Below are 24272 nucleotides of genomic sequence, written 5' to 3'. Positions count from 1 at the left end.
GTACTTTAGGCACATATTGTGGAACACCTCCAAATCTCCTGTGTGACAGAATTCTGTCAGTCCTCTCAAATCTCTTGATAGAGTTTTGTCGAAAAAAATCTTCCCAGTGGCTTTGTGTGTCGGTGAAGATGGAATCAACCACTTCTTCTTCCGTGCCTTCTCTGGGGACAAAGGGCCATGTTCACATTGGTGGAAATGTTCATTTGCTGTCCAGCGGTGAACGTTGGTACAGTGGTGCATCAGTGACCGCCATTTTTCAAGTAGTATTTCCACTGACCCCTCACAAGTTTTTGAGCTCCACCAAAGATGGTTGGTGATAGAATGTGACCACTGCAAAATACTACTTTCAAAACCTTTTTTTTCCCCTGCAGCCGAGATTTTCTTATTGATTGATTTAGCAAGATGCCATACGTCAAATTGATGTTTAATATGTGGGAACTGCTCTCTCATTGTCTTGGCAATTGAAACGTGTCTATCCGTGGCTATGAGGTCGATGTGCATTCCCCTTGATTGTAGATATTCCACTGATTTTATGAATCCTAGTTTCTCCATGGCCACTGACGATGTACATTGTGTTACCTGCACGACCACCGAACTCACAATTTTCTTACTATCCATGTCCTGAAAGTGGTAGGTGCAGTACTTGGCAGAAAATCCAGGGCTGCCGCACTGTCCATCGCCGGCTAGCCTGAATCGTTTGCCTTCGAATGTACTTGCTAGAGACAATTGTTCAATTTTCCAAGCATCACTAATGGCCAGAAACAGATAATCACGTTGGTATATGTAGTACAGCGCTTTAGAAATTATTTATTTATTTACATTTATAGAGCGCACTGCAGCCCATAGACATCGAGGCGCTATTACATGAAGGCGTAAGCAGCAAGATTGTGTAAACATAGGAAACAAAAGGTACTTAGTTACAGAGAGAGGAGCGGAACATAGTTACAAATGACGTTCGTGAGCCTGTAGATATAAAGGCAGGAAGGTTTAGACAAACAGCCTGGTTTTTAAGGCTTTTCGGAAGGCTAGGTGAGAGTCAATCCCCCTGAGGAGCGAAGGTAGGGCGTTCCAATGTGAGGCTGCTAGGGCTGAGAAGCTCGAACCGCCCGCACGTACTCTACAAGTCTTGGGAGTAGAAATCAGGTTGGTGTAGGCAGATCTGGTGGGCCTGGCCGAGGAGGGTCGTGAAATTCTCTGGGCAAGGTAGGGGGGAGCAAGGTCATGGAGGCATTTATGGGTGAGGGAGAGGATTTTAAAGATGATCCTCTGCCTAATGGGCAGCCAGTGGACCTGCCTCCTAAGGTCAGAAATGTGGTCTTTCCTGGAAAAACCTGTAGCGGCCCTGAGGGCGTTGTTCTGGGCAAGCTGGAGTTTGGCGATGTTTTTTCCGGAGGTCCCACCAAGGAGTGCGTTGCAGTAGTCCAACCTAGATCCTATGATGGCCCTAGCAATAGTGAGGCCATTTTGTGAGGATAGGAAGGGTCTTGCTGCGTAGATGAGTTTGGAGTAGTATGCTGAAGAGGAGGCTATGGCATTGACATGCTTATCCATGGTGAGATTAGAGTCGAGGTAGACTCCAAGAGTCTTGACTGATTGGGATACCGCAATCGGTATGTTGTCGATGGTAAAAGAGGTGTATTGTTTGTCAAGGTTGCCTAAAATGGTTGGTGACCCAATAAGTAAAAGCTCGGTCTTCTCGCTATTGAGACAAAGCCAATTGTCAGCCATCCAGGCTTGGATGGTGGCGTAGATGGAGTCCCACAAACTGAAAGAAAGCCTCTAACTTTCTAAAACTGGAGCCACTAAAAAGTGATGCAGCTGTACACAGTAGATTGCCTGCTGGCAGTTTCCCCAGCATCGGTTGTGCAGACCATGAGAACCTATGATTTAATCTACAAGCGGCATTTATTTTGACGTTACTGCCTTTTATTTGACGAGTCACATTAATCAATGGCTTCCCACATACTTTCCCTCTAATGGAACGCACACATTTCAGCATACTTATAATTTCCATCAAACAACTGTCGAATACAATGTATTTGTTCTCTTTCATTAGACTGTCATCTTGCGTCAACGTTGTTTCGGCCTGTGACGTTGTGGCGATTTCAACACATTGGAAAGTAATATCGCTGATATCAAGTTCTGATGCGTCTATGGATGCTGCGGCTGGTTCATTCTCTGTCATTTCGACATCTATTACTTCAACATTGATGGGAGAACACAACAATGTCGACAGGTTTTTTGGTGGCAAATTTTTGGCGGGTGTAGATTCTGTAAATTGATCTGCAACTACTTCAGAGCTACCTTCAATACATTCAATAACAACTTCTTGTGGTGGTGCGGTCGCACTGTAGCTATGGTCCAATGCAACTTTGCTGTAGTCTCCAAACAGAGTCAATTCATGTTCTGGCCATTGGACATGAGCATCTCGAGCCTGAACACGCCTCGCCTCAATTAATAGTTCCTCCATAGTGTACATGGTCTGGCAAGCCACATCTCTCATTCGCTTCACTGTCTGTGTGTGTATAGTTCTGACACCCACGGGTAACTGGAGGAGAGATTGGAAAAGGGATGTTCAGTTTAAACACAAGATTGAGTGTAGTAGAATTGACTGGAAAAAAACATAAAATAGTCCCCAGCACAAACATTTTTTTAAAGTTATGAACTGTTTGTAACTAACCTTTTTTTGTTTTTTTTCTTTGCAACTTTTTTGATTCGACCTTCAACATCTGCACGCTGTAGCTCCGATTCGTTTCCGCATGTCCTGCCTTCCTCTTGTGCTGCAACGACTATATTTTCTGTATCCGCATAGACAGCACGGAATGAGGCTCCATCGTCTCCCTGAAACATAGTACTTTCATTACTATGTATCAAAATATTGTTAGCATAAAACACACGTGAGGACAAACACACAGGTACATCTCAATAGCCAATCACGATTTAAACATTGTGTGTAACAATCAGACGACAAGTATTCGACCAGTGATGATCTATTTCGATGGAACTGTCAGTATCCATACCTCTGGCTCTGCATGGACTGCCATGAATGGTTGTATTGGAGAGGAGGCATCCGCATCTCCCTGAAACACAGTACTTGCATTAGTATGCTTTTCAATATTGGAAACACAACACACACTTGGGGTCGACGGCACAGGTACATATAAAGAGATAACCACAAATGATGCATTGTCCAAAAGAATCAAGGAAAATCCAAATATGATCACATTTCATCGACTTATTTCAACGATTCATTTACATCTGCATCATCTAAATGAGATGTTGTGATTGTGGTGGAAGCTCTGTCGTCTCCCTGAAACACAGTACTTGGATTAGTATGGTTTTCAATATTGGAAACATAACACACTCTTGGGGTCGAACGCACAGGTACATATAAAGAGATAACCGCAAATGATGCACTGTCCAAAAGAATCAAGGAAAATCTAAATATGATCACATTTCATCGACTTATTTCTCTGATCTATTTACATCTGCATCATCTAAATTGGATGTTGTGATTGTAGTGGAAGCTTTGTCGTCTCCCTGAAACACAGCACTTGCGTTAATAGGGAAGAAAGTATAGCAAATGGAATCACGTTATATGATCACGCATGATGGAGCTGTCATTATCCATACCTCGTGCTGCTGAAGAATATCTATGGATGTTGCAAATGTAGTGCGCACTTCCTAAAGCTGTTGCGCCGATTCGTATACGCATGGTCCCGCTTACACTTCCCCTGGATTTACTTGAATGTCAGGCTCTGCATCAAGTGCAGGGGTTGACGCTCCATCAACTGCCTGAAACATAGTACTTGCATTAGTGAGGATTACAATAGTGAAAACATAACACACACCTGGGGTCGACAGCACAGGTACATATCAACGGCTAACCACGAATGAAACATTGTGTAGAACAATCAAACGACAAGAATTCCAGCTCTGATGATGACGCTCGATGGAGCTGTCAGTATCCATACCTCCTGCTGTTGAAGAACATCTAGAAATGTCGTAGATGTGGCGGACGCTTCAGCATCTCCCTGAAAGACAGTACTTGCATTAGTATGGATAACACTAATTATAACTGAAAACAAACACCAGTGGACGATAACTAAGGTGTATATCAATTGGAAAGCACTAACCAAACATTTGGTAAAATGATTACACGATAAAATAAAAATATTACTTGACATGCATAAAACAAGTCTGTAGCGGATTAGCCTAGTAAGATTACCTGATACGCGCTAGAAGTGGTTGATAACTGCGACCACGTCAAGGATGTAGAATGTTCTTGCTTCAGATTCAAGGGATAGTCAAGAAGTTGTAAAGGTAAATTAATGATTGATAATGAAATGCCAATATTAAAAATAGCCATGTAAGGCGACAGAATACTTGTAAAATGCTCAATATAGCACAGTTCCCTGTTCCCATATTTATACATTGCGTTTGTGGGTTATGAAATCGAAAACGAATATATTGGTAAATGTCATTATTCAAAAAACTATACACTCATATCAATATCGAAATTATTACAAGGGATAGAACACCTACAATATCAATTAATCCGTTCGGATACCTGCACACTACCGCAAGGCCTAAAGCTAAATCCGGACACTTGACTCACCGGTGGCGGAATGTGGACGAATAGAGTGGGAATAGCGTTTTCGAGCAATTTCCGTGTCGTTCGCCGTTTATTCTTCTTTGTTACCCAAGATGTTGTGTACATGTCCAAGGAAAAGTGCCGGCTGCAGATGCGGTATTGATCACCCATCTTGTCCTGTAAGACTGTCATGATGCCTACCCCCGGAGCATCAGGCCAGGCCCAGCACCCCCGGAAGCAGGCATCATGCCCTCGGGTAAAAGCCCAGCGGCCCCTTATAGGGACTCTTTGGACTCATGTTGGACATCAGTCCTGGCGCCATAGGCGCCAGGCTCATAAAGGGAGGTGTTTTGTGCACTTACCTGATGCAGACCATGCTGCACGCTTCAGGCCTCCCTGAGACCTGAAAGGGACTATTTTTTCATAGGGACTATTTTTTCACTCGGGCGTGGCCAGGGAAGGATACATACCTAGTTAGGGAAGGATACATACCTGGGACTTCTTTGGAGGCTATTTAAGCCACGCCCAGACAGCAGCTCATGCTTCGCGTTGTTCTGCTTCCTGCAGCTTAACGCTCACTGTGTCTGCTCCTGCTCCTGGACTGCAGCCACGCCCGTCTTGAACCTGGAAGACCTGCAAGGAAGGAAGAGAAGAGAAAGGTGAAAACCAAGGATTATTTCAAGCTTCTTACCTGCATCCGGAATCTTATCGCCAGCATCCCTGAAGAAAGACTTCAATTTAAAAGCATCGCGTTGCTCGCTGCAGCGCCACGCTTCACTCACCTGTCCTGTCCTCGAGACATCTCCCGGCTCCATCGCGGCTGTCAGCATCGGACGCCACATCTCTGCACCTAGGGGAGAGAGGAAGAAACAAAAGGTGAGCAGAAGGACACACAGAAGGAAAGCCTGATTAACAGCCATAATACTTACCGGCTTTTCTTCCACATTTCGGGTCGGCGCCGCCCCGTTGGCAGGTACCGTACCCCGGCCCCTATGGGGAAAGGACTAGAGACATTTCAGAGGAATGATAAGGACATCTAGAGGGATCGCCCTCATTACTACTCACCTCGGCAGGTTAACCCCTCGACGCATCGCCTTCATTCTGCACCTGAAATAAAGGACAGATCACAGGTGAGAAAGACAGCATAAAGGGGGCCTCACTTGAACTTTGAACTTTCATACTTACGGCGCATCGCTCAGGAAAGTCAAGTGGATTTTGCCAGCGCCATTCTGAAAACCAGTGAAGTAACTGGACGAACGCGCGCCCCTGCATCAGAAGCAGGATGGAGAGTTCAACCTTCCAAACCATAAGGTGAGCTTAAACCGGGTTTGGAGGAATAGAGAGGAATGGAGGGGGGAAGGGGGGAGCTAGCACACCATTCTGCAGACTGTTAATCCCCTTTCTCATCTGCAGAAGGATATTCCTACGGGCCAAGGAAGCACGATTTGGAGGTCCTGTCCAATCGGTGTTCCGGGTCCTGCGCATCACGCTAGAAGAGGCCGCAGTAATCCAGACTAGATCAGCGCCCCCGTGGGAACCAGGTGGGCGTTACAGAACGCGAAGCCTCCCTACAAATTCCCACCCAGGCGCTATGGAAACTTCTGAGACTGACCAACTGGCCCAACTACTGGGGGAATTACGGGCCGAGGTACACGCCGCTCGTCAAGAGACTAATGCCCTCAGAAGAGAAGTGATTGTAACAAGGGAAAGGACTGATGACCTGGCTAGACAGCTTTTGCAAGATCAAGCTGAACAAACTCCTTTACCTGGTTCCGGGGGGAACCCCACTCCTGTGGTTTCCAGTAACCCTGTGCTGATTAATCTACCTGCAAACATGCCGCTGGCCCCACCCGAACGCTTTGCTGGGGACCCCAAACGATTCGCCGTATTCATGAATCAGTGTCGTATGCACTTCCTATGCAGACCCGGGGCCTTCCCTAATGATCAGACCAAGGTAGCCTTTGTGTTGTCATATCTCAGCGGCTGTGCTGCCGATTGGTCAGTCCCACTGGTAACTCAAGATGACCCGATTCTTCGTGATTTTCAAGGATTTCAAACAAGCATGGAAAGGTTATTTGCTCGACATTCCCAGGGACAGGCTCTGGATGACGAACTTCTATCTCTGTGACAGGGCAATCAAGACCTTCTATCCTACATTGCAACCTTCAATAGACTAATTGTGGAAACTGGTTGGCCAGAGGATAAAAGAATCACGTTATTCTATCGAGGTCTACGCGGAGAACTTAAAGATGTCCTGGCACAAGTTGTAAATCCGCCCCAAGAATGCACTGAATATAGAGACTTAGTGGTCCAGTTGGATCACAGGCTGCAAAACAGAAAAGCAGATCGGTCCAAGTTTGAAACCCCGGTGTGGGCCAAAACCCACGCTAACCCCAAGGGGGCTGATGCCTCGGAGCCTATGCAAATCGGAGGAGTTAAAGGACCCCTAACTCAAAAAGAACAGGAAAGAAGACGACAGATGCAATTATGCCTTTATTGTGGGTCCTCAGGACACTTTCTACGAGATTGCCCGGTTAAGCCGCCCAAGAAGGTGGTAGGAGCCTCTGATAAAATCCATGGAAACTCTGTATCGGGAAACGACCACGCCCGGCAAGCGTAGGGGTCCGCTTGCCGAGCTTGAAAACTAACTCTCAGACCTCGCATTTCATTGTGCCAATGGTCCTCATAGATCCGGAACAGCCAAAACGGTTGCATGCTATAAAGGCATACATCGATAGCGGGGCTATAGGAAACTATGTGGATCGAGAATTGGTCTCTAGGATAAACCTCCCTCTGCGTCCTAAAACCAGCAAAGATGTCATCACCACTGTAGATGGAACCGAAATTGCCTCTGGACCGGTAACACACTCCACAGCTGAGGTGACACTTGTAGGTCCGGATGGCCATCGGGAGGCAGTTGTGTTTGATGTGATCAAGGCTCCACAGTTTCAGCTTATTCTCGGAGTCCCTTGGTTAGAGACACATAATCCTCGAATTGATTGGCGAGCGAAGAGAATAACCTTCCGGGATTGTGCACAAACCTGCTACCCAGAAAATCCAAAGATTAATCTAGCATCAGTAACCTCTGTCCCTGTGCAACTACCTCCAGAGTACCAAGACTTTCAGGACGTCTTCCAAAAGGAACAGGCCAACACGTTACCTCCCCACAGATCGTACGATTGCCAAATCGATCTGGTGCCTGGTGCACAACCCCCTTGTAGCAGGATTTATGCCCTTACTGAACCTGAGAATCTGCATTTGAGACAATATTTAGATCAATACCTCGCCAATGGTTTCATTCGCCCGTCAAAGTCCCCGGCATCTTCAGCTTTGTTCTTCGTGCCTAAAAAAGAGGGCGACCTTAGGACTTGTATCGATTACCGCGCATTGAACCAGATAACTGTTAAAAATCGTTACCCTCTGCCTCTGATCCCTGAACTCCTTGACCAGGTGAAGGACGCTTGCGTATACACCAAGTTAGATCTCCGGGGGGCTTATCATCTGGTACGAGTAAAAGAAGGCGACGAATGGAAAACGGCCTTCCGTACAAAATATGGACTATTCGAATACCAGGTGATGCCTTTCGGGTTGTGCAACGCGCCTGCTGCCTTCCAATTCTTCATGAATGGTGTCCTTCGGGAACTCATCGATGTCTGTGTTATCGTGTATATCGATGACATTCTTGTGTACTCCTCTTTGGAATCTGATCACAGAAAACATGTCAGGGCCGTCCTAGAGAAACTGCGCCAGCACAAACTGTTTGCCAAGCTGGAAAAATGTGTTTTCCATACCACCGCGGTTGAGTTTCTCGGATTCATCCTGACACCTAAAGGGGTCCGAATGGATTCACGGAAAGTGGATGCCATCCTCAAATGGCCATCACCTAGTTCAGTGAAAGGTGTCCAAAGCATGCTTGGTTTTGCCAACTTTTATCGCAGGTTTATCCCGGAGTTTTCACGTGTGGTGCAACCCATCACTGCACTCTTGCGAAAAAATAAACGTTTTGAATGGACCGAGGAAGCCGAACAGGCCTTTCAGGAGTTGAAAGCTAAGTTCACGTCCGCACCTATTTTGAAGCACCCGAGTCCTGATCTCCCATATATAGTCGAAACTGACGCGTCCAGCTTAGCCATGGGAGCTGTCCTGTCTCAGAGAGACCCTGAAACCAACCAACTGCACCCCGTAGCATTTTGATCCAGAAAGTTCTCACCGCCGGGGATAAATTATGCGATTACCGATAAGGAACTATTAGCCATTAAGTCCGCCTTTAAGACTTGGCGGCATTATCTCCTCGGCGCCCGGCATACCATCACCGTGATCACTGATCACCGAAATTTACAATATTTAAAAACTGCCAAGGCCCAATCGTCTCGACAGCTCCGATGGGCTTTGTTCTTTGCTGAGTTCGATTTTGTAATCACCTACCGCCCCCGTTCTAAGAATGGTAAGGCGGACGCTCTATCCCGAATTGGAATGGAAGAAATAGACACAAACTCAGAACCTGTGCCGATAATTCCCGAACAAAGAATTTTGGGAATAACCACTTTACAAACCCTTGAAGACATTCAAGCACGAGTAAAACAAATCCTGGACTCTTCAGCCTTGCAGGATTGGATCAAAAAGGGGTCTAACTTTTCAGTCAAGGATGGCTTACCTTACTTCCAAGGACGCTTATTTTTGCCAGAAAAGGAATTGCAAGAACTGGTTATTTCCCGTCATCATGACACCCTGATGGAAGGACATCCTGGCATTGCCAAAACTGAGGAAAAGGTTAGACGACAATTCTGGTGGCCTTCCTGGCGAAAGGATATTAAATCTTTCGTGATGTCCTGTCGAGTTTGTGCCCAAAACAAAGGTCAAAAGACAAGACCCGCCGGTCTTCTTCAGCCCTTAGACATTCCACCAGCACCTTGGCACACCCTGTCACTAGATTTTATCATGGACCTGCCCTCTTGTAATGGTTACAATACTATTCTGGTCGTGGTGGATTTATTTTCCAAAATGGCCCACTTTATTCCGTTGAAAGGATTACCTTCAGCCTTTGTTCTTGCCAAGGAATTCCTCGAGAATATCATCCGTTTGCATGGATTCCCGTCCATACTAGTCTCCGATCGGGGAAGCCAGTTTATTTCTCATTTTTGGAAAAAGTGTTGTCAGCTGGCACAAATAGACGTAAGACTCTTGACCAACCACCACCCACAGACCGATGGTCAGGCGGAGAGAACGAACCAGACCCTTGAACAATTTCTACGATGTATGTTGCACCAATCGGAGGGTAACTGGAAGGATATTCTGTGGGTGCCTGAATATGCTTATAATAACTCGATACACTCTGGAACGGGTCAAAGCCCCTTTTTTACCCTATATGGACATCACCCTCGTACTTCAGACTTGGACTCACCTTCGAGCCTTGAAATGCCCGCAGTGGATCATTTGCATTCTACGATAACTCAAGCCTTCAAGGATGCAACTGCACATTTGCAACATGCGAAAGAGAAATACAAAAAGAATGCGGATCTACATCGAAAGGAGGCGCCTCTGTACCAAATTGGGGATCAAGTATGGTTGGCTACCAAACACTTATCGCTCAAGGGACCTCGAACTTGTAATCCAAGGTATTTAGGCCCTTACTCAATCAAAGCTATAATTAACCCAGTAGCAGTCAAGCTCGATCTACCAGCCAACATGCGGATTCACCCCGTTTTTCATGTGTCACTTTTGAAATCAGTACAACCAGGAACCAGATTAATAAAGCCACCAGACCCAATCCTGATAGATGGAGAGCCAGAATTCGAAGTAAAGAACATTTTGGATTCCAAAATCTTAAAATCAAAGCTTTTCTATCTAATTGATTGGAAAGGGTACGGGCCTCAGGAAAGGTCTTGGGAACCCAGTGATCACGTACATGTACCTCGGCTGGTAAAAGGGTTCCATCGGAATTTCCCAAACAAACCGAAACCTCCAGAAGGAACGACCTTGGGAGGGGCCTTGGGGGGGAGTGCTGTCATGATGCCTACCCCCGGAGCATCAGGCCAGGCCCAGCACCCCCGGAAGCAGGCATCATGCCCTCGGGTAAAAGCCCAGCGGCCCCTTATAGGGACTCTTTGGACTCAGTTCTGGCGCCTTTGGCGCCAGGCTCATGTTGGACATCAGTCCTGGCGCCATAGGCGCCAGGCTCATAAAGGGAGGTGTTTTGTGCACTTACCTGATGCAGACCATGCTGCACGCTTCAGGCCTCCCTGAGACCTGAAAGGGACTATTATTTCATAGGGACTATTTTTTCACTCGGGCATGGCCAGGGAAGGATACATACCTAGTTGGGGAAGGATACATACCTGGGACTTCTTTGGAGGCTATTTAAGCCACGCCCAGACAGCAGCTCATGCTTCGCGTTGTTCTGCTTCCTACAGCTTAACGCTCACCGTGTCTGCTCCTGCTCCTGGACTGCAGCCACACCCGTCTTGAACCTGGAAGACCTGCAAGGAAGGAAGAGAAGAGAAAGGTGAAACCCAAGGATTATTTCAAGCTTCTTACCTGCATCCGGAATCTTCTCGCCAGCATCCCTGAAGGAAGACTTCAATTTAAAAGCATCGCGTTGCTCGCTGCAGCGCCACGCTTCACTCACCTGTCCTGTCCTCGAGACATCTCCCGGCTCCATTGCGGCTGTCAGCATCGGATGCCACATCTCTGCACCTAGGGGAGAGAGGAAGAAACAAAAGGTGAGCAGAAGGACACACAGAAGGAAAGCCTGATTAACAGCCATAATACTTACCGGCTTTTCTTCCACATTTCGGGTCGGCGCTGCCCCGTTGGCAGGTACCGTACCCCGGCCCCTATGGGGAAAGGACTAGAGGCATTTCAGAGGAATGATAAGGACATCTAGAGGGATCGCCCTCATTACTACTCACCTCGGCAGGTTAACCCCTCAACGCATCGCCTTCATTCTGCACCTGAAATAAAGGACAGATCACAGGTGAGAAAGACAGCATAAAGGGGGCCTCACTGGAACTTTGAACTTTCATACTTACGGCGCATCGCTCAGGAAAGTCAAGTGGATTTTGCCAGTGCCATTCTGAAAACCAGTGAAGTAACTGGATGAACGCGCGCCCCTGCACCAGAAGCAGGATGGAGAGTTCAACCTTCCAAACCATAAGGTGAGTTTAAACTGGGTTTGCAGGAATAGAGAGGAACGGAGGGGGGAAGGGTGGAGCTAGCACACCATTCTGCAGACTGTTAATCCCCTTTCTCATCTGCAGAAGGATATTCCTACGGGCCAAGGAAGCACGATTTGGAGGTCCTGTCCAATCGGTGTTCTGGGTCCTGCGCATCACGCTAGAAGAGGCCGCAGTAATCCAGACTAGATCAGCGCCCCAGTGGGAACCAGGTGGGCGTTACAAAGACTTGTTGGACTCTACTTTCCAGCTCATCCAGTGGATATCCGCAATGTCTGACCCATTCTCTTATTCGATCAACAGTTTTCGGGAATACATGCATTGTAGTGCCTTCAGATTTAGCATGGGTCTTCGAAGGGCAACCGCTAATCGAACAGGCAGGCATTGTTGATAAATCTGAAAAGTAAATATCGACATTATTATACAATCTTCAAGAATAAAGATTTGATACAAAAGTAAATGAATCATACAATGATCAATGCAAGGTTTGTTTTGGTCGCAGGAACTATACCAGTTCATTATGTGCGGCTTAGTATTTGCATAAGTTGCAGAAATGTATAAATGATGTGACTAAAAACTGAACATGTGACTCATCCCTTGGATGTTCTGTATTGCACGAGAAGGAAACATGCTTACATTATAGACTGGACCCCAGAAGGGTGCAATTCGATGACAATAGACACAGATGAAAATAAATAGATCTATTGATAGCATAGCAATGGAATCTCAAGTCAATAGCAATGAGACCAATGAACCTAGCACTATTGTGTACTCAACTCGCAAATAGATAGAAATTTAAAAATCTGCGAAATATGACTAGGATACATGGCCTTACCTTGACCAACAAACAGTTGGATTCAGCAAGCAGAGCAGTATGTTGCAGGAGAATAGGTGGGTGGCCACAGGTGTGCTCACTGATGGGTTTGCTCTAAGCGGTCACAGAAGTTCACGGATAGCACGACGACGAGCAGATTAGCGTAGATCTCAGTGGTTGCCAGGTAACACGTTCAGGAGTTGACTTGCAAAGCACAAAGATGTTCTCATGAGACATATCAAGTGGTTTATAAAGTATTAGAAACAGGGGTGTGTTTGTGAATGAATGACGTATGTATGTCGTGGTTTTAGGGGGGCGGCCTGCTTCAAGGGGAGGCCTGGCTGGAGACACGGGGTCTGAGGAGGCCATGTGACCGATGGCCCCTTGGCGTGGGATACCTTTTGAAGTGTACTTGTAGTTTGGCACCTTGGCCTTTCGCGCCCCTGACAGCCCCCCATGCCAGCGCGCATCCACCGGCGCGAACCGCCTTTGATACAGGGGGGTGGGATGGATGGGCCTGGGGCATGCAGATAAGGCACAGGAAGACTGCTGAATGGAGACACACTTATGTGGATTGCAGGGGGGCGGCCTGCTTCAAGGGGAGGCCTGGCTGGAGACACGGGGTCTGAGGAGGCCATGTGACCGATGGCCCCTTGGCGTGGGACACCTTTTGAAGTGTACATGTAGTTTGGCACCTTGGCCTTTTGCGCCCCTGACAGCCCCCCATGCCAGCGCGCATCCACCGGCGCGAACCGCCTTTGATACAGGGGGGTGGAATGGATGGGCCTGGGGCGTGCAGATAAGGCACAGGAAGACTGCTGAATGGAGACACACTTATGTGGATTGCAGGGGGGCGACCTGCTTCAAGGGGAGGCCTGGCTGGAGACACGGGGTCTGAGGAGGCCATGAGACCGATGGCCCCTTGGCGTGGGACACCTTTTGAAGTGTACATGTAGTTTGGCACCTTGGCCTTTCGCGCCCCTGACAGCCCCCCATGCCAGCGCGCATCCACCGGCGCGAACCGCCTTTGATACAAGGGGGTGGGATGGATCACACAGCACTAGTCTGGTTTTTCACTCAAAAAGGGCTACTATGGTGTATTAAAGTACTTAGTAACACATCGCTTATCCACCACAATGCAGATAGACCTATGGGGAAGTCTGGCTCTGCATGCATTGTTTGAAGACACATTCTGAATTCAAATATCTCAATGTTACCTTTAAAGGGGAAGAGGTATCTCACTGAGGGGGCGCAATGGAGGTATCTGCACTGTATATTATTCAAGGGGTCGCTCTGAAGTAAAGAATATACAGCCCTGGCCAGTGGCTAGGCTGCATCTTTCTCCTTACTAGGGCGAAGTAAGCGCAAAGCGGCGGACGGGTCATGCCCAGCGGAGGCTTTTGTTGTCCCGAGGCGTGGGCCCTTTAAGAGAACCAGGAAGTGAAAGCGCTAGACGTCACGCGTCAGCTGTACAGAGAAACAGAAAGTCGCCCAGAAAGGCAGAGGGAAATCCTTACCCAGGCTGGCACACCTGCAGTATCTCGTCCCCTGTGCATGGATCCCCGATGGCAGCTCCAGGGTGGGCCCCTCCGCGACTGGACGACTTCATCTTGACGGAACGTCTGGGCAGCGGCACTTATGCCACTGTCTATAAGGCATATAGGAAGGTAAGACTGGCATCAGGGCACGGGCAGTGGCATCTCTCGGGGGAGGCCACTGACAACGGTGCCTCGAGTAAGCAAGGAACGGGTAGTAGAGGCAGCATGCAAACTGCAACGGCAGGCAGATTATCCAGGAGATGCAGAGCATGGCTATGGGCGAGGCGTGTCCAGGGAAACAGACCGTAGTGGTGCACAGTGGAAACGGGGCAAAAGCAAGTGCCTCGAGGTATGGCTGTGGGCAGAAGCGCCTAGCGGTGCAGGACTTTGGCATGCACATTGCATGATATGATATGGTCCCCTTGACCTGGGGAATGGCCAGTTTTCTGGGGCTAGATAGGGCCACCACTCCTCCTGGGGCTGGATAGGGCCGCCACTGCATGCATGCATGAGCCAGTGATTTCAATGTGCGCCCTTTTATTAACATTATTACATGGTCACACATATGACACCAACAGGTGACATAGCACGAGCCCTAGGGGGGAGGGCAACCACATCATCCCATACCAAGGGTATTATGGCAAAAACAAATGACATTAAATATAGCACCAAACATTTACATTACAAATTGTGTCTTTGATCACATGCACTTATAAACACACACGGATGAGGCAGTTGTTATACCCCCTCCACCCCACTTTATTAGTCCAGGAGAGGTGGAGCACCAATTACATGCAGCTTTACTGGATCCAATTTAAAGGGGTAGTTCTCTCAAAAATAGTATTGTCCCAATCCATTGGGCATCAATCCATCTTAAAAAGAATTCCTATGCATCTTACCTTAGTTATCCTCACTTTCATACATGTGAAAATGCTTGCTTGGGCTCCACCATCTTATTCCTATGCATCTTACCTTAGTTATCCTCACTTTCATACATGTGAAAATGCTTGCTTGGGCTCCGCCATCTTATTCCTATGCATCTTACCTTAGTTATCCTCACTTTCATACATGTGAAAATGCTTGCTCCGCCATCTTGTGGAAATCCTATCTGTTGATCTATCACCCTAAATTCAAGTGCCCTTGCAGCAGTAATACAGATCACCCGCTCCTAAAGCTGACATCACTAGTCAAAACGATATGCTCCACCTATTTTAATGACGTTGGTGGGCAGTGTAGCCAAATGTTCCCTGTCATCACCCATGTCATAATGTTATCTAACGCAGAACCAGGAACATAAACACACACAGTACGCAAACGTTTTCTTTCTTTTCACAAAAAGGGTACAAAGTGTATAAGCGATAATCGGAATGGAAGGAAGTGCTTTTATTTTACTCATAACTTTGAAAAGAGGAGATTATGTCCACAAAAATATCTTATAATGGGGAGTTAGTTCAACTATCCATTAATCCTGTTCTTTATATTCTTCACAGAAATTGATTATTTTCCATGAATGATTTTGGATCTACGGACATTGCGATCCGTTAGTGAGAGGAACAGAGTGCTTCAGTTCTGAATTCAACACTTTCTCATCTGCACGTTTTCATAATCTATAGCCTGCCATGTTGCTCCTCCTTAGTGCAACGGCAAAAGGACGGTTGGTGTCTGGCGATCATCCCAGATAATGGAGATCACAGATACGTTGTTCACTAGTATTGTCCAATTTCGGTTGAAGAAGCCATCAACCGGAAGAATCGCACCGTGGCAGGCACACATCGGTACAATGTAAATGTGTAAAATCGAGAATAAAAAAAATATATAATGGGATGGGAACAGGGGAAATAATAACAACAATGGCAGAAACAGTGACCATACAATCATGGTCCCACTGTTGTATTCAGACATGCAAGTGCAATTGAGGAGAAGTGCAGGGGATGGCGATGGAAGGAGGAGCAGAGGAGTGGACAAGTGCTGGAGGAGATACCGGGAGGGAAGACCAACAGAGCAGTGCAGTGAGGGTGGAGGGGTGCTAGAATGGACTGGGAGGAAGGGCCTGGGATCATGTAAGATTCACGAAGGTCAGGCCACCGGTCACAGCAGCAGTGGGGTGATTACCAGGGAAGGGAAAGAGGTAGAGAAGAACATAGTTTTGAGCAGTTTACATATTTAAGGAGGGCCTGCTCAAGTCATGGAAGCTGTTCCAAAGGGAGGCATCAGCCGAGTAGAGATACCTGCCCCCACTCTCTGCAACTTTGTACAATTAAAAGAAATTTCAAACAGAGTGTAAACGGTTCAAACTGGCTTTCTTTACAAAAATACATTTGTAATGGGCGACACACATCATTTGAATCTTGAAGTCAGCTTTTCAACAAGTTAATGTTTGGGAGGGCCAACCTCTATCGCAATGTTCTGTGGCATAGACCAGGTCTTGGGAACCAAATCTGGAGCTAGTTAATGCATTTGTATGCATTTGTATGACCAGCACATTCAATGTCAGATCTTTTACAAATATGAAATCCATCGGCTGAAAGATTGGCTTTGCCCCCCACTGTTTGCTTCTTTTGGTAAGCTCCTTGTTATAACAGAGAATCCTAAATGTTCCTGCTGTTTTTGATTGTGCTCTGCCAACGTTCCTGTTATGTGCACATGCTGCCAGTCTTGTTCTGGCCTCCATACCATCTATTGCAAAATGCAACCTTTTAGGCCTGTACTTAAGGCACATATTATGGAATGTGGCAGAATTTGGTGAGTCGCCTCATTTCTCTTGATGGCATTGTTTTCATACACCATCTTCTTGAGCGCTCTGTGAGGAGGGGAGCCTGGCACCAACCACCTTTTCTTGTGCTCATGCTCCTTGCTTAATTGTCCACGTGCACATTCATGGAAATGTTCGTTTAATTCCCATGAGTGTTTGTTTTAACAATGGTGAATCAATGAATGTCATTTTTTGAGCAGCAGATCTAAAGATCCATCATAAGTTACGAGCTCCACCAAAGATGGTTGCTGATGTGACCAACTTAAAATGTTTTCTGTAGCCTTTTTTTATTAGCAGCTGTAACTTTTTTAGAATATTTTTCCATGTTCCATACCATACATCATACTGATGCTGTATGTGTGGGAACTGCTCTCGCATGACCTGGGCTATTACCACATGCCTGTCAGTGGCTATTGTGTCTATTTGCATACCCATAGTTTTACAACCGAAGATGTAGATTCAGACACTTGCACGACAACTGAACTCACTATTTTTTTGTTTGCGTCCCTTGGAAGTGGTAAGTGCAGTATTTAGCAGGGAAAGCTAGACTGTCACAATGTCCCATCACCCGCAAACCTGGGCCTTTTTCCATCGAAAGCATTGTCCAAAGATATTTGTTTGATTTTCATTTCTGGCTAATAGCCGGGAACAAGAATTTCTTCTGATATCTGTAGTATTGGATTTTTGCAAGGAACCCAAGTCCCACAAATGTACAGAAACTTGAAATTGTACAGAATATTGATCCGCTAAAAAGCAAAGTAGAGGAAAAAAGTTAATTTCCAGCAGGCACTTTCCCAAATATTGGTGGAGCAGACCATGACAATGTGTTATGGTTGTTTGCAAAGCTAGATACTCACAGTAGAGCTCAGTGGGCTTCCACTACTTGTCTACGCCCCAATGTATATAGCACAAAACAGACAGTAGTTATTTTATTAAAAATAAATTATTCCTGGGTCTAAATCCCTGACGATAGCTCTCTGGCCCTGTGTTCAGATATCTCATGTCCCCAATTGTGTGGCACAACCATCCCTAGATTAGCGATGGTGTACGGCCTGCAAAGGGCTGTAGAGATTCTTGCCCTCAGCTCGCTCACTGCTTTCCTAAAAATAAATGCTTATGTGCACATTTCTTGGTAGGTCGGTTTTCTTCTTTATTTATACCGCCCCCAGTCTATGTGTCTTAAATTCAAAAGAACTGTTGAGGCGAAATGGCCGAATACAGCCTACAGATTTTTGTTGTAATCTAATAATAAATGTACTTTTACTGTAGGGTGAGGTTAAAATGATGTGTAGTTACTCAAGCCCTATCTTCAATTGTGTATAGGATCTCGGAGTTGAGGTCATCGGCCTATCAACTCTTAGAATTTGTCAACCGGTTTCGGCGGAGCTGATAACTAGCCGCCTTCTTCAGGGCAGAGAATCACGCATTCTCAGTGACACTATGATTTCTTCACAGGTCTCCACGGCGTGGCGGTCGGAGAGTTTTCTCGGTGTTTCCCACGGGCAATGCAGCTTGTGTCGTGGACCCTGTAGGGTTACAAAAATGGACAAAGGGGAGGGGATAGTCAATAAAGGGGCTATGGAACTACAATACTCGTGAAGCTGCAGAAAACGGGGGGTATTACCTGTGATCTCACTGGATTCACTCTAGTGTTGTTAGTAGCTTTGTCGGTACCGCTTATATGCTTGGGGACTTCCTGCTTTGAAAGCCTAAAAAAGAAGTCCTGATTTGTCACTTAGTCTCCACACAATGTTCCTTTTTATGCCACTTTGTCTACATTCAATGTTCTATGTACAGTAAGTGCTGTCACAAATGTGTGGTATCTGGATGAGAGCAGAATGGGTAAAGTAAGGTAAAGTACCTGTGGGGTTCATGTCCCCTGGTGTCAGGCGGTGTGGTTTCTTTTCCCGAATGCTGGCGTCTTTTTTTTTTTTATGTCAGGTCCTCTTCCTGCTCCGGTGTGGGAGGGAGCTGTGCAGAGGGGACCATATCAGGTAAGTATTGGTTGTGCTCTGTGAAATTATGCCGTTTGTAAATAAAATAGCGATTACTTCTGTGCGGCAAATACAGTGCATTTCACATGGCTATCGGAGTAATTTAGGCATTGTTGTTTCCTTGACATGAGAGCATATCAATCTGCGTCTATAATGTAATCCTTTTGGATTCTCACTCTGTTATATTGATTTCGTGGGACCCCTGCCCTTCCTTACCTTGGTTTTGCTGGGTCTCCTCTCTCAAACGAAAAACGAACCGCCTGCCATTAGTCAGCGGTCTCATCCGCCATGTAATGCTACGTCCGTATTTCTTTGCAATGCGCCTCGCGTAGTCACGTGAGGTAGACGGACTGCCAGAGTCCCAAGGCATGATGGGGATCGTGGTCTTTGGGCCAATTGTGTATTGTACAGTCCCGTATGTGTGGTCACGTGTTCCACGAGAATTACAAGTGTCCCCGGGGCTGCTGGGGATTGTCGTTCTTGTAGATCCGCAGTCACCATATGACCAGTGCTAATGTCTGTGCATAGTAAAATCATGCGTACATCTTGCGTCTCATAATAATGAACACTTTCTAAACAGCTACAGAATTGCCGCGGTCTGGGCAGCCACTCACTGTTTATATGGGAAAGTGAGTCCCATAGGCAACTGTTCTGCCGAATGTTCACGCAAGGTTGTGTTCAGCTGACTTTTCACCTGTAGTGGAGTAATACCTCCGATGGGGACTACTATATCCACGTATACCATTTGTTAGGTGGTCATGTATGTGCCGATAGCTAATTTTGTACGCATGTATTGCTGCCCAAGACATAGCTTAGGTGTCCCACCATGTAGTAAAGTACTGGTTGTTCAATTGGTGCTGGCTGCTAGACAGCGGTATGGTGCGCGCTGGAAATACTAGGTGCGGGCGGGTCGACTGGGTGGAGAAAAAGGTTGAAAATGACCTAATTGCTAAGTGCATGGACATCCGTGTGTGCCCAGTTGCTGATGTAGACACCCCTCACGTGTGTAGATCGTGTAACTTATTGCACAGCTAATGTTTGCCAACATATTTCTTCGTTGAGGCCGGTCTTGTGACTATGGAGTCTAAAGATCCACATCTGTTCTCGTCTTAATAGCAATGTCGCTAGATTCCCACCGCTTTTTGGTACAGTGAATTTCTCTAGAATAGTCCATGTCAATTCATTTTCTGAGTGCCCCTTCGACATGTAATGCTCTACTAGAGGAGCAGTGAGTCGTTTGGTCCTGATATTGGATCTATGTTGACAGATCCTAGTTTTTATTGCACGTGTTGTCATGCAAATATATCTCATATTGCAAGGACAGTGAATGAGGTATACCACGTTTGTGGTGTTAGAGTTTGTGAAAGTCCTCTGTTCCCATGGGTATTTCCAGCCAATATCTACTGCAGTGTTGCGTTTTGTGAATTGGCACACTGAGAAGTTTCCACAAGGAGCATGCCCAAGCAGTCTCTGTGCCTTCCAAAGTGTATTTATTTCAGGAGGTTTGGTTTCTTGATATGTGTGCACTAGGCTGTCTCAGGGTTTTTTTCTTCTTTTGATGCAAAGAGTGGCGCTGGTAAGTTATGTTCATCAACATTCAAAAGATGCCAAGATTGTTGAATTTCTTTTTTGAGCCGGTTAATGACGGGTGAATGGCTAAAGACTGCTGTGATGACATCTGGACCCCTTTCCTTTTTGCCATGTTGAGTGAGGGTCACCTCTCTAATGATATTTCTGGCCCTCTTTCGTGCTTGTCTTATAATTTTATTCGGGTAGTTCCTTTCCCTCAAGTTAGATGTGAGTCTTTCAGCCTGCTTGTCATATTCTATTTTGGTGGTACAGTTTCTCCTAAAGCGGAGGAATTGCCCAAAAGGTAGGTTCACTTTGAGGGACCTTTGGTGGAAACTAGTATATTCTAAGAGGGAGTTCCTATCTGTAGTTTTCCAAAATACAGTGGTTTCAAAGGTCTAGGGTTATAATGACCAAATACTTGCGGGCTCCTACACTGGAGCATTTATTTTTAGGAAAGCAGTGAGAGATCTGTTTGCAAAGCTACCCTTCATCTTCAGGTTTGTGCCTTTTAACTATACGAGTAAATTTCACCAATGGCTCCCCACAAATGCTCCTATGTAATTTATGATAAAATCTTATCATTTTCATAATCTGAATGAGGCAACAGTTGAATACAATGTAATTTGGCTCCCTTAACAGCCAATCGTCCTGCAGTACAGTGGTTTGCGATTCCATGGTGGTGCATAAGTCCTCAACACTCGGAAGAGTGACATCCAGAACACAAGTACAATCGTCGATCAATTGCGAAGTTGCTTGACTTATTTCTGTTTGTGACATTTCTGGATTTTCCAAATGTATTGGAGGAAAGAGTGAACATTTTCTGTTTCTTAGATTGTAATTTTTTGAGCGGGTTTGGATTGTTTGAGCCGTTCTGCAAGCAATCCGGAAAAATCGCCTGTTATTTCTGTCTCTTCGGGGTGAGGTTTGTGCTGTAACAATGATCCATGGTTACTTTCCATGGGTCACTGGTGACATTCCATTCAAACTCCGGCCACTGGAAATCTGCATTTAGGCGTGAATCTTGACTGGACTATGCTGAGCTTCAGAAGTAGCTGCTCCCAATTGACATCGGTTTGGCAAACCACATCCTTGGTTTGTGTTGTTGTATGCGTCTTCATGCTCATCTTCTTCCTAGGTCTCTAATGGATGAAAAGAAAAATGCTTAGTTTTTTGTAAGCATATATGAATTACGTCCTCAAATGTCAAATCAATAAAATATTACATAAACAACTTATTTTAAAACAAATGTTTTTGTTATTTACCCTTGTTTTCTGAATGTTCCCTAGAACATTCAATTTTGATTTACTGACTACAAGACCAAGCTGAAAAACAGCATTTTGAAAATTGTATGAACCATGCAGTTTGTTCTTCAACTTCAAGATTCAGATATACATATCTACTAATAAAACCAATTTCACTCTGGTAAACGTTAGAGAATTTAAAATATCACACGTATGTTATAAATGATGATAAGATAACTTTAAATTTATAAATATCTTATGTATACCTCTGGTCCATGGGTCTCTACAATTTTGACCAATTCATTAGTACATTCCTTATGCATAACAAATTCAACAAAAAATATTAGATTGTTAAACATTGTAAAGTTAGAATCATTGATCACATGAACTACATCTTGAGGGAGTTGATTTAATGATTGTCGACCTAACAAAATCAGTTAAAAATGTCTACAAAGATACGGTTAATTGTCTGATAACAATTTTGTCATTATTATGGACATAAAGTCAAACACTGTGTATATGTAACATTTGAAAAAACTGATTTTAAAGTGTACTGGATAACCTTCAGAGATGTCGCAGGGAGTTGCTGTGTGATCATTCTGCAAAACATATTCATTAAATGATGGATTTTTTTTATAAAGATTACAATTTTTAACAAGCAGCTAAGTTTGTGAACAAAAACATACTACATTCATATAGTTAGTAAAAGTGTCTGTAATTCTATAACAAAGTAGGTTTTGATGAAGTTTTTCTTTAATTGTGGCATTTGTTTCTGTGAGAAATACATTTAGGTTGTTGATGTAATGCTTTGCAATTTGCAGACAGTATTTCAAATTTAAAAAAACAATTAATATAATTCAATAAATTCTCAGTTGTTATACCTCATTCACCAGACCGATTGCAGTAGAAGAGTAGTATGTTTTAGAAGTTCCAGCCTCCCCCTATATCAAAGTAATATCAATAATAGATGTAGAAGGGAAATGGAAAAATGAATTTCATGCAAAAGATGGTTGATATTTACATAGAGGCCTACATGCCACTTGGACAGATTTCTAGATTGCTATGCTCTTGAGTGGATTTCCAGTTATTGCAACATCAATCCATACTAATAACGTCTCTCATCTGCATTCACCTCTCAGACTCCCTCCACAGCACTGCAGTGAACTATCTTGCTCTTTTCACACTCAACCCTACTAACCATCCACCCTCCCTTCTTGCATTACAGATGCACCCGAGTGCCTGGAGACCACACAAGTGGCATCTTTGCATGTTAATTTTGTTTCGAATTACAAAATTGTGCATAAGAATAATCAATATTATTTCGGTAAATATGTTGTAAAGTCACATCGGTAGATGTACAATCTCGGTCCTTCAATAGATACCTATATTAAGACCATTGTTGAATAGAACATTTACATTAGTCTTATAAATTGGGCCACATCAAAAGCGATAAAGTAAGTGTATGTTCAAGTCACTCAGCCTCCCCATGTGGATGTTGGACGTGTCTGTGGTTCCCTCCATGGTAACAGTCTGTACTTCATCAGTGCGGTCTACGTAAATACAGAGATGGTAAACAACACTACAGAATGACCTATTTGTAAACCAGGCAATGTACGTTTTTCGAGGCTCACATTGCACTGAACTACTAGTGCATCCCTAAACTAGGGATACACAAAGTAATTTACAGTTATCATTGTATAAACTTTCGTTGTGGCATTTGTTTCAGTGAGAAATACATCAACGTTATTGATCTAATGCTTTGCAATTTAATGACAGTATTGCAAATTGAAAACCGAATTTACACTCAAAAGATGGTCAATATTTACATAGAAGCCTAAATGCAACTTGTATAGCTGTACGTATAGGGAGGCACTTGTTTGGATTTCCAAATATTTCTCCAACAATCCGTAATGAACTCATTCCTCTGCATACACCTGTCAAAACGAACAGCACTACAGTCCGCTCTCTTGCTCTTGTCCCACTCAACCCCACTAACCACCCGCTTACCTTCTTTGCATTACAGATCGTCCTGGAGACCACTCAAATGGCATTGTTGTGCGTTAACTTTGTTTCAAAAGCAAAAATTGTACTTAAAAAATATTGATTATTGTTAAGTTGAACTTAACCAAATAGATTTTTTGTATTTTCACATCTGAAGGATTAGTATAAAATAATGGGCCTCATTACGGGTCTGGCGGTACCCCTGCTGGTGCTATTGATGGGTTGCCGCCAGACCTGTAAAAAATTACCAGTGTCTGACTTCCCGGTGCCACTGAGCTATTCCAAGTCCGGGGGACAGGAAGTCAGGCGTCAGTAATTCTGTTACTCCCCATTCCCATAGAGTCCTATGGGACTCTATAGGAGTGGGGACACGGGAGAACTAGCACCGTTAGCAACTCTGCTGGTGCTCCCGTGACAAGTCTGCCTACCGTGGCCGCTGTGCCCAGCAGGGTCAGACCTGTTGAGCACAGCAGCTCCGGCAGGCACACTTGTAGCTTACCAGCACCGTTGTTTCTGGACCAGCAAACTTATAATGAGGCCCAATGACTTGATAGGCGAGTGAGGTTGCTGTTGATTCTGGAATAGTGCTAGATA

At 45.2% G+C, this 24272-nt stretch overlaps 1 protein-coding gene across 2 annotated transcripts in view; it reads left to right on the top strand.

Annotated features, from left to right (window-relative positions):
* Positions 1 to 14023: 14023 nt before the first annotated feature.
* ULK3 (unc-51 like kinase 3) overlaps positions 14024 to 24272 on the top strand; it is a 532836-nt gene continuing 522587 nt past the window's right edge. Inside the window, exon 1 of one of the 2 annotated variants that reach the window (XM_069624512.1) lies at positions 14024 to 14247. In XM_069624512.1, coding sequence (XP_069480613.1) covers positions 14146 to 14247 — 102 coding nt within the window. In that variant the 5' untranslated portion in view covers positions 14024 to 14145. The remainder of the gene's footprint in view (positions 14248 to 24272) is intronic. The other variant, XM_069624511.1, reaches the window with a different exon arrangement.

Source organism: Ambystoma mexicanum, chromosome 11 (assembly GCF_040938575.1).
Source record: "Ambystoma mexicanum isolate Mex_15411 chromosome 11, UKY_AmexF1_1, whole genome shotgun sequence".
In the NCBI taxonomy this organism is placed as follows: Eukaryota; Metazoa; Chordata; class Amphibia; order Caudata; family Ambystomatidae; genus Ambystoma; species Ambystoma mexicanum.
The sequence above is the reverse complement of the archived record's forward strand: the minus strand, read 5'-3'. Positions and strand labels throughout refer to the sequence as shown.